This window comes from Gossypium hirsutum, chromosome A05 (assembly GCF_007990345.1).
Source record: "Gossypium hirsutum isolate 1008001.06 chromosome A05, Gossypium_hirsutum_v2.1, whole genome shotgun sequence".
Classification (NCBI taxonomy): domain Eukaryota; kingdom Viridiplantae; phylum Streptophyta; class Magnoliopsida; order Malvales; family Malvaceae; genus Gossypium; species Gossypium hirsutum.
This window is the reverse complement of record NC_053428.1, coordinates 86,901,893-86,919,266: the sequence shown is the minus strand read 5'-3', so window position 1 is coordinate 86,919,266 and position 17,374 is coordinate 86,901,893. Positions and strand designations below refer to the sequence as shown.

General features: G+C 35.8%; 2 protein-coding genes and 1 long non-coding RNA gene across 12 annotated transcripts; 1 reads left to right on the top strand and 2 right to left on the bottom strand.

The window, feature by feature from the left end:
- Positions 1-334: 334 nt before the first annotated feature.
- LOC107957154 (salt stress-induced hydrophobic peptide ESI3) lies at positions 335-1,054 on the bottom strand. The gene is made up of 2 exons (XM_016892597.2): positions 683-1,054; positions 335-578 (listed from the first exon to the last, which is right to left on the bottom strand). Exons 1-2 carry the CDS (start codon positions 761-763, stop codon positions 495-497), a joined length of 165 nt encoding a protein of 54 aa, XP_016748086.1. The 5' UTR covers positions 764-1,054; the 3' UTR covers positions 335-494.
- A 134-nt stretch (positions 1,055-1,188) lies between these two features.
- On the bottom strand, positions 1,189-7,864 carry LOC107957152 (uncharacterized). 9 transcript variants are annotated; one of them, XM_041112565.1, is made up of 7 exons: positions 7,685-7,864; positions 6,338-7,274; positions 6,163-6,221; positions 5,989-6,088; positions 3,344-5,890; positions 2,033-3,244; positions 1,189-1,514 (listed from the first exon to the last, which is right to left on the bottom strand). In XM_041112565.1, the coding sequence occupies exons 2-6, from the start codon at positions 7,260-7,262 to the stop codon at positions 2,067-2,069; spliced, it is 4,809 nt and encodes a 1,602-aa protein (XP_040968499.1). In that variant the 5' UTR covers positions 7,263-7,274; positions 7,685-7,864; the 3' UTR covers positions 1,189-1,514; positions 2,033-2,066. The 9 variants fall into 9 exon arrangements, with proteins under 9 accessions (XP_040968499.1, XP_040968501.1, XP_040968500.1 ...); XM_041112567.1 differs by having other exon boundaries at positions 1,189-1,503; XM_041112566.1 differs by having other exon boundaries at positions 6,338-7,314; positions 7,685-7,762.
- A 1,926-nt stretch (positions 7,865-9,790) lies between these two features.
- Positions 9,791-10,839, top strand: LOC107957155 (uncharacterized). 2 transcript variants are annotated; one of them, XR_001700383.2, is made up of 2 exons: positions 9,791-10,297; positions 10,583-10,839. It is a non-coding gene; the product is annotated as an uncharacterized lncRNA (long non-coding RNA). The 2 variants fall into 2 exon arrangements; XR_001700382.2 differs by having other exon boundaries at positions 10,573-10,839.
- Positions 10,840-17,374: the final 6,535 nt, after the last annotated feature.

Here is a 17,374-nt window from a genome sequence, read left to right as displayed (position 1 = left end):
TGTGGAGAAGAAGAAAAAACCTGATGTGGAGGGCCATGGATGAACGGGTTATGAGGCAGTATAGTCGAGTAAGGGGGAGCGGGGAAATGTCAAATAAAGGTGGCAGAATGGTGTAAGCAAATACAGAGAGGAAAATGCTGTAAAGTAAATTGCGATGGTGGATGAGAGGAAGGAAGATAGAAAGTGATTAATATTTATTAAAGAAGAAATAGAATGAGAATTAGGAGAGAAGGTAGGCTAAAAGAAGGATATCTTCTTTACCCCACGACTCCAAGGTTTTTTGATAACCAAATAATGTTTATTGATAAAGAATAAAAAAAAATGCAAGAAAAGATGTTTATAAAATCAAATCACTTATAATCCTTTGCTTTACAATTGAGATACTCATGGAAGAAAACATATCTCATTAACTGAAAACACAGCTAATCTCCATCAAAATCTGAACATAAAATACACCAATTTATAAAACAAAAGCAGAAAATATCTGCAGTTTGCTATACAACTAATACATAAATTGCATATATAATTCCTGGAAGATAACCCACCAATGTCAGCACCAAATCTATCCAGAATTCCACCTGCCAACCCATCATCATTTTGTAATCCACATCATATACCAACATAAATCCATAAACAACATATATATATATATGAAGAGAAAGAGAAAGGGAAAGTGAAATACCCCTAAGCCATAACGAAGAAAAACTCCAACAGGAGGAAGAAGAATTGCCAGAATCACTTCAATCAAAGTCTCTGAACCCATATTTTCCAAATTAAAAATTTCTTTTCCATTTCTTCGGCTTCAAATAGCAGGGTTGAAGGACAGGTGGCAAAATTATGGAGCATAGACCTTACAGATGGCAATCTGATTGACACGTATGCTGGTTAAAAGTAGGGTTTTTTTGGAAATATGTTTTAAACTAAGCTGATCCCTCAAATCCGTGAACTCGGTTACATTCCCCTTTGCGTTTGGATTTGGATTTTAGTCCAGTCATAAATTCTTATTCGGCTCCATGCAAACTTAATTTACCATTTTGCCATTTGAATATATTTTTATAATTCACGTTAAGTCCAACCTGCAAAGTTATGGATTCCATTGATTAACTGAACAAGCCAGTTTTAGCAAAAGAACATCATTAGCATTCCTGCTCTACAGATCAAATTCACGAGGAACCAAAACAATAATCAGGAGCTGATAATCCCCTATACGCATCGATATGATTAAGCAGCAGAAAGAAATAGATTCAATTAAAAAATTCTCTAGGTCCTCTCCTCTAGGAATTAACATCAGTGAAAAAGGTCATCATCATATATTACACTAGCCGGAGCATATGTGAATAGCAATACACTCAGTACAGCATAATTTGACAAAGAAAGAATCCGAGCACAAGACTCGAATTGCACCAGATGAGCCATCTGCCGCCTGCTTGCTTTCTTTTATGGCAACTCGAATCAGCCCTACCAAACCCCACACCAATATCAGAACCACTGGTGTGTTCTCCCCTACAACAATTCTGCCAAAAGATCACGATAAGAGAACCAGGAAACTAACGCAGATAAAATAAATGAGAAACCAAGAAACTAAAGCACAAAAAATAAAGACTAGTACTGGTCTTAGGGAACACCGATATAGGGTAAACTCACATGATGCAGCAATCATGTAGGTTTCTCTACTTTGAACCAAGAGATACATTGAAGATGACCATCTAATTTAAGAATCAACTCCAACCTCATAAATACATTATAAGAAAAAGATGTAAAACTCGAAGCATTTATATCGACCCCACGAGCCCAGACAGCTGCTCCTATTTCTACCCTTTGACTTAGTGATGCCATATATAGTAATATAGATTTAGGTTTTGACCTCTTCAACACCAGTAAACACTTAAAAGACGAAACCATACAATTCATTAACTGAATTAAGTGCATGAGATTGCAAGATATCACTCAGAACCATGCTCTCAAATAGTTTCCAATTATTCTAACACCATCAAGTTAAAATCTTTCAAGAGATGCAAAAGAAAAGTAATACCTGAAATTTCTGAGTAGTTTTGACAGTAAAGCTATTAAGTTGCAGGTTCTACACTTTCAGCACCCGCAGGGGGTAAAGTTTCCATTTCCGTAGTTGTAGAAACAGCAGATGTTTCCTCACTGTTAGTTGTGAGAACTGTTGAAGCTTCCACACCGGAGGATGTGGGAGTAGTCAAAGTTTCCTCAGCTAAGTTTGTGGGACTGGTTGGAGTTTCCTCATCCAATTTTGTGGTCATTGTTGGACTGCCCTCATCCAAAGTTGTCGGAATAGCCAGAGTTTCCTCATGCAGGGTCACAGGAGCACTTGTAGTTTCCTCACCTGAGGTCGCAGGAATCTTTGCAGTTTCCTCACTCGTGGCGGTAGAAGTGGTTAGAGTTTCTGGACCCAATGTTACAGGAACAGTAGGAGTTTCCTCATTGAAGGAAGGAGGAATAGTAGTTCCTTCACTGTATGACGGAGGAACAGCTGGAGTTTCTTGACTGAATGTTGGAGGAACAGATGGAGTTTCTTCATCCAAGGTTTCAGGAATACTGGGGCTTTCCTCTGCCAAGGTCACAGGATCAGTAGGAGTTTCTTCATCCAAGTTAGTTGGAATGCCACGATTTTCGTCACTCGAGGTTGAGGGAATACTATGAGCTTCTTCACCCAATGCTGCAGGAAGGGTAGGAGTTTCTTGACCTAACGTTGCAGGCATGGTTGTTTCCTCACACAAGGTTGTGGGAACCAATTTTCCAGGAAGGGTGTGAGTTCCTCCACTGAAGATCAGAGTACCTACCGGAGCTTCTTCATTGGAGGCTGCAGGGACAGATGGAGTATCTTCGCCCAAGGTTCTAGAAATACTAGGGGTTTCCTCTGCCAAGGTCACAGGATGGATAGGAGTTTCTGCATCCAAGTTTGGAAGAATACGAGTTTCTTCAGCCGAGGGTGCGGGAATGCTACAAGTTTCTTCACCCACAGTTGCAGGAACACTAGGAATTTCTGGATGGAAGGTAGCAATGCTTGAAGTTTGATCACCCAAGGTTGCGGTCAGAGTCGAAGTTCTTTTGCTCAAAGTTAAATGGGAAAATGAAGCTTCGTCAACCAAGCTTGCAGCAGCAGTTGACGTTTGCTCATCAATGGTTGTGAAAACAGGCAAAGATTGTTCGCCTACAGTTGTGGCAACAGTAAAGGTTTTGTCAACAATAATGGTAGCATCAGCCATTGTTTCCACACCTGCAGTCGTTGTAACAGGCAATGTTTTCTCATACATGGTTGTAGCAACATCCGAAGCTCCATCAGCTAAGGTAGTGGGAATGGCCAAAGTATCCTCACCTGTAGTTGAGGCTATGAACCAAGGTTCCTCATGGAATGTACTAGCGATGGGTAAAGTTTCCTCACCAAGGGTTGAAACCATGAATGAAGCTTCCTCACCTAGGCTTGGGGCAATAAGTGCATGGTCCCCACAAGGGGCTGAAGCAATGAATGGATTCTCCTCAGCTAGGGTTGGAGCATACAACGAAGCTTTGAATGATTCAGAAATAGTGTAGTTGAGTTGATAAGTTACAGACACCAGCCCAAAGATGTTGAATTTCCTGGCACTATTGTAAGCAACTTCTGCATCAGATGATCTTCTAAAAACAACTCTGGCACGGCTGGTTTCGCAATCTACTTCTGTCTCGGATTCCTTTAATGGTCCAAAGTGCTTGAACATCTTATTTAGCTTTGTTTCAGAAGGAACAGAATTGATCTCAGGAAAGCTCATAACAATTTCCGCTGGGGCCTTCTCATCGACGTAGCCAGGGGGTTTCTGTGCTGTCAAATCATGACTGGTATCAGAATACCGCTTTCGAGACTTACGGACTTTTTGAATTGGTTTATCTAATTCGACAGGCACAAATTGATATTGTCCCCTATCAGTACCAACTGATGGCTGCTCCTCGGAACCATTTTGGACTATTCTGTCAGTCCAATAAGTGTCACTCATGTCCTCAAACTCAAAAGTTTCTGAAAAACCAATGATAGAATTTGGTGACTTCTTCCTTTGGCCAACTGCTTTGTCCCTGGAAAGTCGATCCAGAACTATCGAATCTCTGAAATCTGAGAAGAAGCTAATAATAATATTAAGAGAACTGTAACCTTTCATTGGATCACATGCTGCCAAGTGAAGTTGCAACAACAACTCGTCAAGTGATGAATATTCAGTCAAAATACCCATCCTCTTTCGCTCTGCATCCTCAAGATTATCAATGGGAACATCATATCCACACGTGGCAGGAGTTTCACAGCCACCATCAAGCTTCTGTAACCTATCACCACTGGACTTTAGAATCGACGGGGATCCAGTCATTTGGCTTGCAGCTCTACTGATACGCTCACCGATCTTAAAGGAAGGCTTCGGGAAATGAGGTGTGCTTAGAGACCCTTTAGATGTCTTCCTCCCTTCCTGCATCACAGAGTCTTCCGAGGAATCAATGGCTTTTCTTTTCTTGCCAAATGATGATGAAGGGGGCTTATTACCTATCACATCAGACCCGATTTCACCATCAGGAGAATCAAATGTCTCACTCATTAATTCGGACAAGCTTCTCTCCTTTTTACTAGGATACAATCCATCCTTCAGATTATGCTTCCGTTTAAGGTAAGATCGTCTCCGAGACTTCGAAGCCTCGGATTTTTGCTCACCATCCGTATCCATAGGAGTAGCACAGTCAACTACCTCGAGCCTTTTCTCCTCAGAAAATTGGGATTCAGGCAGCTGATGATAACCTTTTAAACGATAGAATGCCAACAATTGAGCTTTAGCAATCACAAGGTCGATTCGATCACCCCCACTGTATGGAGACTCCGCTAATTCTTTCATATAGTCAATTAATTTGTCTGGCTCAAAAGAACTAACACTTAAAGATACATCAACACCATCTCTTAAACTTGATTCTTCCCGAACTCCGGTATTCTCAACTTTTTGGAATTTTATCCTGTCATAGGCATCCTTCGGTATGCAAGGGCAAGCCAGACCAAGCTCGACTCGTCTAGAAACTTCTTCCAAAGCACAATTGACTGCATTCTCGAATGATTCTAAATTACTTTGCTTCACTATTTGAGAGAAATGTGTTCGGAACGGCTTCAAAACAGATGGTTCATTCCAAGCAAATGTCCGATCCCCAAAGTATGCCACGAGAAAGCTGTCCTTCTTTTGATACTTCACTGCCTTCTTTGAAGCATCAGAAGGATCAAATATCTGTCCTGGCCACCATGGATGGCTCTTGACCTTACCCCAGACTAAATCAGAAACTGAAAATCCTCCTTCTTCCTCGGACAGAAGCTGCTGGGCTTGATGCATCTTTACGCCACTCAAGGACTTAAGAGCTGTCTGTTTAACAGTTTGATAATCTACGTTGGTTGGCTGGTCAGAGTCGCTATCATGTTCTACGACTTCCATTTCTTCCACTTGTTCTAAACAATCCGGTTCATCACTAGTAACTTGATCTTCAACATTCATTTCTTGCTCTACACTTGAATCGTCCTCAGAAACCACATTTTTAGCTAACGGATCTTCATTTCCTGACAACTGTAACTCCTTATCAGAAGCAACAGCAGGAGATATTTGGTTCAAAACATTGTTATCAACTTTTGCGGCTTCAACTTCACCACTACCAACAAATACATCCATTTGGTGACCTAATGATTCCGAAACATCACTTGGATCGCGATTTTTTGGGCTAACTCCCATTTTCTCAACTTTAACATCTTGCTCTGCATCAAAACCGACTTCTTTAGCATCGGAAACCTGCTTTTCTGCAAGCACTGCTTCCCCCGTGCTTAAACCAACTCCCTCTCCTCCGTCAATAATTGGCTCAGGTTTTAAGGATTGGACATTACCTGCACAAGATAAACCCCGACCAAATCAATATTGTAGGAACCAAAAAAAAAAGAATCAATTTAAAATAATAATAAATAATAAACTCTTTCAACTTCACCCGTATCATGTTTTTGGGTGCTTAGATGAGGAGTTTTAACCTCCATCTGCTGTTGCTCGTAATCAGTACCTTGCTTGTCAATTTCCATGTTGGAACTAACCTGCAAAAGACGATGAATCAATCTGGTCCAAAGATGCATATTTTTACCATCAGACTAATAGAATTTGGAAGTACCTTCTCGTCTAATTGGCCTGCGGCAATCGATCCAGTTGACTGACATGAATAGACCGGATCTGCATATATAATGTCGAGATTTTCAGTGCTAACACCTAATCTCAAACTTCATGGCTGCTCTTCAACTTGAATTTTCAAATTATGATCAAAAGCACTAATTGTCACTTTTTCATACCTTTAGCTTCAGAACCAGGAACACATTCAGCAGTAACCAGTGTATTGACATTCAGGGATGTGGCATCTACACCGACATTCGCAGCTTTCTTTATCAGTTCAGATATAGGAGTTTCTTGACCACCATCTAAGGCAATCAAATCTTCCTCATCAATTGCCATTGCAGCTTCCTCAACAATTTTAGTTTGTACACCTGAATCTTCGGATGCAGCAGACAAACATACAACTCGTTTCTGGTTTCCATGATTCAATTCATAACTATCCAAATTACCAACTTTACCTGTCTCCTTAGCTTGATTCAAATCTCCCCCACCTTCATTAATTCCGCTAGACTGCTCTGCGTTCTTACCTGCAGAACTATCTAGTGCACTGAAACGTAAAACCCTGGTCCAAGCCTTAGCTTCACCCCCTGAAACCTCATACCTTGAACCCAAATCACCAGCTAAATCACCTTCACTATCTACGGTACTCGGATTACCCTCCAAACCAACTTCATCAGACTCATCACGACCACAAACTACATCATTAGAACAAGACCAAACCACACCTCCATTTACCTCATTCTGAGCCCTAGCTTCACCACCCAAAACCTCATTCCTTGAACCCAAACCACCTACCGCATGGCATTCACTATCTAAGGTTCTCATGTTAACCTCCAAACCAACTTTACTGAACTCTTGATGACCACAAACCGCTTCATCAATAGAACGGGCCTGAACTGCCCCTCCATCTCCCCCATCAATATGAACATGAGAATCCAAAACCTCCACTGTTACATCATCTCCATTACCAAGACCCGCTTCACCTCCTTCCTTGATCCGAATTCGATCCTCGCAAGCCATTGTTTCAACCACAATTTCACTAACAGTTACTGAAGATTCTGAAACAATACTCACTGAATCACCCTTCTCTTTTGCCTCATCCATTCAATAACCGATCTGGGTATTTTCCAAAATCATCAAAATTAAAGCTCCAACACTGAAATTTGTAGGAGAAAAAAGAAAAAAAAAAAAAACCGATAAAATAGACATTTTCAGACCATATAAATTATAGTGATAAAAGAACTCAGCAACTGTTTCACTAACTAAGCAAACTATTTCCTTAGCTTCATCCATAAAAATTCCAGGTGTTACTCAAAATCATTAAAAAAAAAGGCTTCAGAATTTAAACTTCTCAAAGAAGGAAAAAAGTGGAAATTCTGATGAACCCTAATGACAAAAACTAAAACAAATATAAAGATACCTTCAAACTGAGAAATAGTAGGAGCAATGAAAGGAAAAGAAAATGATGAAAATTTTATTTCATAAACTAAAGAGATAAGATCTGAAGGTAAAGAATTTATGTTTACCTTCGAAAAACCTCGTGGCAAGACAACGGAAAAGGGCCTGAGGAGGATTTGAGTTTTGAAAGAGAGAATGAAAAAAAGTACCGAAGAGAGAATGGAGGGTTTATTTAACAGATCCAAAGACAATAAACAAAAGGAATAATATAATTTTTGCTCCTTGAAGTTAGTAACTAGGTTCATTTTGGCACTATAATTTTCTTTTAGATATTTAAACTTGACAACCAAATCCATTTAGTTTCCGAACTTAGATTTCGTCAAAGATTTAATAACGTGATTAGTGTTCTATCAACATGATCGAATTGGTCAATTAAACTAATTGACTGAGAACCAATCAATACACTAGTCCAAACAAATGAGTCAATTGATTTAGAAACTACTCGAATCCAGTGAAACTTGAAACTGAGACAAAAACCGGTAGTTGAACTTTGTAGAAACCATTTTTTCTTTTTGAAAAATAGGGATCGACTTTAAAACAAAATATGGAGTCGCCACCAATCCTTTTTGTTTAGGTGTAATCAAATCACCTAATAAAACATTTTATTTTATTGAAATATTAATTTTGGCCTACGAGGTTCAAGAAAAATGGGTTCGTGAGTCGGTTACGTACGAGGAAGGATTAGCACCCTCGTTACGCCCAGAATTGGTACCTAATTGATTAAATAATGTCATTATGTCTAAAATTTAAAAAGATTTTGAAATATGGTTTCTTTTAAAACATTTGAATAATTTGAATTAGATGTTGAGATTCTCTTGTCTAGAAAGAATAAAATATCATATCCAGCGCGTTTGGATACGACATTTCAAACTCTCTACCAAGGTCATATTATGATTTCCAAAATTCATGCATTGAAACTTTAAAAGGATATCCAGTTATTTGGTCAAACGATAAATCGAAAACCAGCACTTCAGGCACGATTTCTCGAATTTCCAAACACGAAATACTTTCTTATTTTGAGAGGTTTTTTAAATGAGGGTAATATAAAAGCGGTGAAGTACATTTATTCGGTTTATTTGAAATAAAAAATGAAATGACCAATTTAAGGTAAATAAGTAAGCAGACTCGATCATAAATCAATACACGGAAATACGAAAGCAAAGTAACTAATATGGAAGATGTACATGGTTAATATATTACACCAATTATCAATAATATTACAAAAGTGCAAATATGTAAATTAAAGCACACAAAAACAAATAATAAACAAACAAACAATTCATAAAATAAACTATATGTATATAACCAAACAATACATGCAAAACTTTGAAATTAACTATAAATAAGTAAAAATAATTAATGTATAAAATACAAAGTTTAACATACAATGATCTTCAAAAATAAGTATTATAAGAAGAAATTTAAAATTAGTGCTATATTTACAACTAAAATGAATAAAACTATAATACAAATTATACACATGTATGCCCATATAAGAATTTAAAACTGTACATGTGAGAAAATTTTAACATAAATGAATTATATAAATATAACCTTATGAAAATGTATAAAAGAATATATATCAACTACTATCTATAAAATATGAAATTCATGATTATACAAAATAATTTAAAATAAGATGTATTTGTTCGTAATAATTAATTTACATAAAGTAAAAAATTTAATATAAATAATGTATATATAAAAGAATAATAATATAAGAAAACATTTGAAACAAACAAAATATAATATCAAAATTGGATTCTTAAAAGGAACAAATAATATACATAAATAAATTTAAAAGAAGAAGTATATGAACACGTTCGAGAAGGGATGGGATTTAAATAAGTAATTCGATTTAAATTATATATATTTATATATAAATATGAATGTATGAGGATAAATATTATATAAAAAAAATTTAAACATAGAATTACATGGAGAAAATTTTAAAATAATAAATTATATAATAAAAGAATTCAATAATATACAAAAGAAAAAAAACGAAATTAATAAAATAGTCCAAAATAGTATGTTAAAATAATAGGTTAAAAAAATGAATAATAAATAAATCTTAAGAATATAAAAACATAAATGTAAACTTAATTGAAATAAGAAACAAAATTGAAAGGATAATTTATAAATAAATCAAATCATTAAAACAGAGCTGCGGATTGAAATAAAATGTGCACAAATGAGCAAGGACTTAGAAGATAAATATCCCGAATCTCAAAATGCAGCGTTCAAATAAGGATTGAATTGAAACAAAGCGCAAAAAACATGATCGGGGCTTAATTAAGGATCAGTGCAGGAGGGTAGGGACTTATAGCACAAATATCCCTTCATCGCAAAAACGCACAGGTCCTGAGGTTAAACGGGTCGAGTGGATGGGTTGTGTCGTGAAACGAAGCCGTTTCAACGCCAATACTCACGGCTTAAAACGACGTCGTTTTTAAACACATATAAAAGCTAAAATTTGCGCTAAAAATCATTTAGCAGACCATTTTCTCAATACAAAACCCTAAATCATCTTTTAAATTCTCTTAATCTCCCATGCAGACTTCGACGGCACCAAAATATGCTTCTATCTCTGCCACGGCTTCAAACGGTCCCTAGGAATTCGTCTGCCTTTGGATCGGAAGAGCAAACGCCGACTAAGTCAACACCAAAACCACCAATAAGTAAACCCCTTCCCCATTTTAGATTCGTCGAATAGATTCAAAAGAAAGTAAAAAAAAAAAGAACAGAGAAATAGTCTGTGCATCACCTTTCGTAAACTGTTTTTGAATTGATTTCTATCCTTTCAATATGCCTGTGTTCGTTTTTTCTTTACATTTGATTCTCTTCAGCTTTATAGCCCAAAAAATAAATAAAAATAAAAGAAAAAATACAAATTTCCTTGTTGTAATTTGTTATTATTTGCTGTCAATTGTTGTTTGCTATTTTCGTTTGTTAGTCTGTTGCAGGTACAGCTAGAGGGTGGCGCGTGTAGAGGCCGTTGTGGAAGTGGAGCTTGAAGCCCTTGGTGGCTGTTGCGGCGCTAAGCAGCAGGCTAGGGATTGGTTTTTTTTTTTGGCTAGGGTTAGTCTTGGGCTTGAGATGTTAGTTCATTTTGAGTATTGGGTTTGGGTCTTAATTTCTAAGTCCTGATATATGTTTGGGCTACGTTTTATTATTGGGCTTAAGGGATTTATTCAGGTTATAACTGTTTATTGGACTTTAATATTTGTTTTTGTTTTTTTGTTTTGTTTTGGATTAATTTTTGGTTGTTGGGCCCGGCAAATTGGGCCTCTTACAAACTTGTTTAATAAACTTTTTAAAAAAATATAAATTTTTAATTATTTATATAATTATTGTTGGTCTAGCAGTTGAATCGATTGAATCAATGATGAATTGTCTGACCAGCTCAATCACTAGTTTAGTTATTAGGACTTTGTATGTGAACTCTAAGATTAATGACTGTGACGACCTTTTCATGGGCAGGATTATTCTCGAATTGGGAGTGTTTGGGCAAAATTATTATGTCCGAAAATAGGGCTGGTTAAAAATATGAGTTGGACTCCAGATTTGAATATTCAAGGCCTGAGCTCGGCCAGGCATGATTTATTTTTTGAAGTTAGTGATGTTTTATATTATATTATTTTTTATATATTATAGAATTTATAACACATAAAAATTAAATTTTTAGTAGTATAATGTAAACATTAAAAAATGTTAAGATCACTATATATAAAATTTTAATAAATTAAAAATAATATAACTAAATATTTTTAATTTTTTTTAAAATAATATAATTGAGCCTAAAATGAAATTGGTTAATTTTTTACAAATATGGACATGTTTGGACAAAATTTTAGACTCATATTTCGAGTCAGACCAAGCTTAGGAAAAAATAAAGTGTATTAATATCATACTTAAGCCTGATCTAACCCATGAACACCTCTAGTATCATGTTATCATCTTAAAATTTACATAATTTCTTTTTATTTTTAAATAATGATATGACACAATTCTAAAATTCGACATATTCAAACCTTTTATATTTTTTAAATTCAAAAACTAAAATAAATTTAGTTGTTAAATTCAAAAAGTAAAGTAAATTAAAAAATACATATTCGAATTCAGGGCCAAATATGTATTATTCCTAAACAAAAAAACGAAGTAAATTATGGGTTGTTGTCCTTTAACTTTTTTGTCATCACTCTCATCAAAGGATATTTATACTTAAATATTTTGGTTTGAGTTAAATTATTTTTTGGGTTTTAATAATTATTTTTATATTTAAACTTAATAATTATTTTTATATTAAAATTTAAGTTTTATTTGTCTAAATTAATTTTTAATATTTTCTTAAAAACCCTTCAAAATTTAGGTTCTAATATACAAAAATATTATGAAGTAAAAAAAAATTAATTCCCAATATAAAAGCTGTTGCGAAATCCAGGTTTTAAACGGTGATATTTAATCTATTTGGTTTTCTAAATAGCAGTGTTGTCTTCTACGTGTCTTATTCTCATTGGATTTTAAACATTTGCTAGAAACGTTTATAAGGAATTAAAGAAGTGGTCGAAGCATGGCGGTGTTTCATTCCCATGTACTTTCTTTTTAGGTACTATTTTAATTTAAATTAGAATCAAATAATTTAAATATTATTTTAACTTTTACCTATTATTTTAATTTAAATCAATATTAAATATTTTAATTTTTCTTACTGTTTAAATTTAAATTTCAGTAAGTGACATCAAATTATGATATTAGGTGTATTTCAATGATGGTGAACGGGCAAACATATGTTAATAAAATTAATTACCATAATGGATCAATTCAAATAAAGAATCGGACCAGGGATTTTTTTTGTGGCAGGCTGGGAAGCATTTTATGCATGGTCTTAAATGACCCTTTTTATGACTCAATGTGTTAGCTTCTTTCTAAATGATTTACTAAGGTTTTTGTTGGGTGTTAACTCTTTTATGAAGTCTTCAAAATATTATTTTTGAGGACGTCGATCCAATTCTTCAACAATGGAACGTATTGTACCCTGAGAGAGGGTTTTGCCCCCCCACCCTACTGAGAGCTGTGTACGATTCACAAAAATGGGCACCTCAACCGTACATGGACGTACAACCACCCATTAAAAGGCATTATAAGCATCTCACCCTTGGTGGTATTCGAACCTTTAACATAAACTATATAGGTCAATTGTTGAGCGTATATGGTACCACTTGAAAGTGTAACCTAGCTAAAGTGATACCATATACCCTAACAATTTACCTATATAGTATAGGTTAGGGGTTTGAACCCCACCAAAGGCAAGACACTCACGTTGCCTCTTAGTGGGTGGTCGGATGTCCATGAACATTTGAGGTGCCCCCTTCCGTGAACCGTACATGACTCTTTGCAGAGTAAGGGACGAAACTTTCCTCTAAGGGACAATACCTTCCATTGTTGAGGTACCGGGTCAACATCCCTGAAGATGACATTTTAAAGACTTCTTTCGAAGGAGACGACCCTCCTCAAGAATAAAAAGACAATAACTTCGATTGTTGAGAGATTGAATTGGAGTCCTTGAGTATGACACTTTGAAGACTTCTTTTAGAGGAGTCGATCTACCCTCAATAATAAAAAGGCGTCTTTTATGTTGAAGGGGTGGCCAGCTCCTTCAAGAAAAGTCTTCGAAGTGTAACGTCCCAAATTAGGGCCTAGTCAAAACAGTGATTTTTAGACCACAAATCCGAGATAGAAATAATTGTTTTATGATTTTTATGAGGTCCGTGATAGGTATGCATGCTTGTGTGAAAATTTCATGGAGAAATTCGATGTATAAAATGTCCAATTGAACCTTAAGGACCAAATTGAATAAGATGCAAAACTTGTGTTCTAGAAGCTTCAAGCATGAAATTGCTTTAGATTATAAATTAGAAGGTCTTAATTAGCGATTTGACCAATTTTTAAAATTTTGGATAAAAATGGACATGCATAGGAAAAATTTGAAGGAAAGGCCTTAAGGGCATTTTGGTCAATTAGTAATTAAAAGAATAAAAAGGGAAAATTAAAGCTTATTTATGTGGTGGCCGAAATTTCTAAGCTCTCCATAGCTAGGGTTTTTGACATTTTCAAGCTCAATAGTAAGTGTTCCCTAGCCCGTTTTTAATTTTTTTACATTTTTGAAGATCTCGTAACTTGATTTACCTATTTCCACCCTTATTTTGAAGTAGGTTTTATGTTTAAAAATTTACGCATGTGTGACATGCATGTTCTTTGATGTTCAATGGAGGACTATGTGAGCTTGATGTGTGTTTAACATCTTTTACTAAGTGATTTTGCATGAAAACACCTAAAAAAGGATTAAATTGAAAAAGGTCTGAAATTGAGTGATAAAAATCTGTTTTTGATGAGTAATGTAGGCTACTATGAGTACAAGAAATATTCGGCTAGGCTTGGGTAGTAAACAAAATGAGTATATTTCATTATACGAGTTTAGGGACTAATTTGCAATTTTGTAAAAGTTTCAAGGTAAAACTATAATTTTTTCAAATTGCCATTTATGGACTAATTTGAGCAATGTGATAATTAAACAAGTGGAATCTGCTATTATAGATCAAGAAAAATAGAGTCCGGACCTAAACCGAGGGAAAAGTAAGGTTTTGGACTAAAACGTAAAGTTAGCAATATTTTGGGACCGAGGTAAGTTGTGTGTAAGTAATTCAAAAATTTCATTATAGTGTATTTAATGCTTGATGTTATATGAAATATGTGTGTATATGCCCTTATGGAATTTGACTTGAAATGATTTAATAATAATTTGATGATAGCTTTGTATCTATGAAATCCCGAGTGGCCCTAAGGAATACTTAGGATTTGGATGTCATGACACCATGGTTAACGAGATCCCCTGTAAGACCATGTCTGGGACATGGCATCGGCATCGATACGCGATCCCGTGTAAGACCTTATCAGGGATATGGCTTCGGCACCGGTAAGTGATTTCGTATAAGACCATGTCTAGGACATGGCATCAATATGAGGTCCCGTATAAGACCATGTCTGGGACATGGCGTTGGCACTGATTTGAGACTTCGTATAAGACCATACCTGGGATATGGCATTGATGTGTGGTCCCATGTAAGACTATGTCTAGGACATGGCTTTGGCACCCTATTTGGTGTATGATAATCCTGAACGTCCTTCCGTATTCCAAGTGGTTCAACAGGCCATTCAAGATCAAGGTTAAGAGATGGAGAAATACCAATAAACTATGAGTAGTACAGGTATGTACGTAAACCTCATGAGTATGGAATTTGATTCATGATGAAAAATTTAGCATTAGTAAGAAAGAGTAAGATAAGTTGTGAAGTTCAATGACATTTATTGTCAATTCTTATTATGTCCATTGTGTGTAAATTGATAATGTGGTGGTAATTAATAGCATATTTAACTCATGAAATTGTATGATCTATGTTGTTTATTAGTTACATACAACTTACTAAGATTTATGCTTACCCCCTTTCTCTTTTCCCTTTTTCTTAGCATCGCTAAGCTAGCTCGAGGATCGTGGACGTCGGAGCTCAAGTCACACTATCAACAAATCTTTTGGGGTATAGTTTGGTTTAATTCATTTAAGTATGTCATGTATAGAGGACTTATTATTTTGTTATACGTGTCATATTGATTGGCCAAAGTGATTACTCGTATTGGTATACTAATTCATTTTGTATATGGCCATAAAGTATGGCTCATATTGATTATTGGGTTGTAATCTTAGATGTTGATGCATGCATGAGATGTGTTGATGCCTTTGAGGTGTGTGATGAGTTGATTGTTGATAATGAATGATAAAATATGAAATCTATGCTTGATGGATGATTGATGTCACTTGGTTAGGTTATATAGCATAATTTAAAGGAAGGAAATGTTTTGAATGATCCTAGTAAGTTATGGAGTCCCAAATATGTATACTTTGGCATGTAATTGTCATGCATGAGTTAAACTATGGATGTTTAAGTAAACCATTTATGCCATGACATTCACCATTGGCATATGAGAGTGTACATGTGTTAGTGAGGGTGACAAAAAAGGCTTGGAAAATAGCCTCAAAGTTGTTCACACGGGTAGATACACGGTCAACCCCACGGGCGTGTTGTCCGAGCGTGGGTTCCCTGCACCCTAGTTTTGTAAGTCAGTATGCATGATAGTAAACACACGGGCAGAAACACGGCCGTGTGTCTCAACCGTGTGAAAGACACGACCTTAGGACATGGGCGTGTGCCCAGGCCGTGTGAAGTCTGCAACTTAAATGCGAAAATTAAATTCGCCACACGGCCTAGCACACGGGTGTGTGACTTGGCCGTGTGACCTTTAATTAATGTTGACGTCATAAACAAAGAGTTACACAGGTTGAGGACATGGGCGTGTCCTAGCCACACGGGCATGTGAAATTTACATGGCCTACCCACACGGGCGTGTGACTCTCCCAACTTGGAAAATTTTTCCTAAGTGTTGTAAAATTTTTAAAAGCACTCAGTTTATTCCTGAACCACCCTTGAAGTATGTTAAAGGCCATGTGGGCCGTAGAAGGGACATTGTGTTTATGTTTGAATGTTTTTAAGATCGAATGAAATTTGTATGGCTCGGTTTGTGTTAAAGTGTATGTCAAAGACCGGTAATGCCTCGTACCTTGTCCCGGCATAGGATACAGGTAAAGGGTATTACATTTATTGGTATCAAAGCTACGCTTTAGTTAGTTCTAGGACTACGTAGCGAGTATAAGAGTCTAGATATACATGTCATGTAACGCCCCGTACCCGAGACCGTCGCCGGAGATCGAACACGAGGTGTTAACAGACTTAATTCATTACTTAAACAGCTCAAACAATTTATTTTTAAAATTTTCAGTCAACCTAACAATCTGCATCATAGTCGATTAAAAATTCATATCTTGAGTTATGAAACTCGAAATCCAATTCTGTAAATTTTCCCTAAAACTAGACTCATATATATATTTACTAATTTTTTTATAGAATTTTTGGTCTAGCCAATTAGTACAGTTTATTAGTTAAAGTCTCCCCTATTTCAGGGTTTGACTGCTCTGACCTCTGTGTATTATGAATCAGATATATCCCTGTACAGAGATTCAATGACTATGCCGTTTGTTTCTAATAAAACTAGACTCAATAAGGAATCTGTACATATAAATCATGACTTCTAATTATATTTGAAAAATTTATGGTGAATTTCCAAAGTCAGAACAGGGGATCCAGAAATCGCTCTGGCCCTATTTCACAAAAATTTAAACATCTCATAAAATATAACTCATATACCTGTTTCGTTCCATCCATATGAAAATAGACTCATAATTCATCAATTTATTATTTTATTCACCATCTAATTGTATCTCTACTATTTTTAATGATTTTTCAAACTCACGTCACTGCTGCTGTCTGAATCTATTTTATGGTAAATTTTACCTATTTCATGTTTTCCATGGATTAGCTAGTAATTTAGCATACATAACACCAAATATGATCATAATTAGCCATTCCAATGGCTAATCATTACCAAGCATTTCCATACCACTCAATAACAATATCATAAGACCATATATACAAAATGATTATAATGCTATACATGCCATACTCAAAATATGCAAGTCATTATGCCAAGATGGTATACGGATATAGTGTGAGCATGCCTCCGACCGTTCCCGATTTCCGAGCTGGCTTGTCAACACTACAAGGAATGAAAAGGAGGGAGTAAGCATA

Excerpts from the sequence above, each read along its gene's own strand:
- LOC107957152 (XM_016892594.2), bottom strand. The coding sequence starts at position 7,262 with ATGGATGAGGCAAAAGAGAAGGGTGATTCAGTGAGTATTGTTTCAGAA. Across the intron at positions 6,089-6,162 it reads CAGGCCAATTAGACGAGAAG|GTTAGTTCCAACATGGAAAT; the intron begins GTACTTCCAAAT and ends CGTCTTTTGCAG. Across the intron at positions 5,891-5,988 it reads CACCCAAAAACATGATACGG|GTAATGTCCAATCCTTAAAA; the intron begins GTGAAGTTGAAA and ends TATCTTGTGCAG.
- LOC107957154 (XM_016892597.2), bottom strand. The coding sequence starts at position 763 with ATGGGTTCAGAGACTTTGATTGAAGTGATTCTGGCAATTCTTCTTCCT. Across the intron at positions 579-682 it reads TTCTTCGTTATGGCTTAGGG|GTGGAATTCTGGATAGATTT; the intron begins GTATTTCACTTT and ends ATGGGTTGGCAG.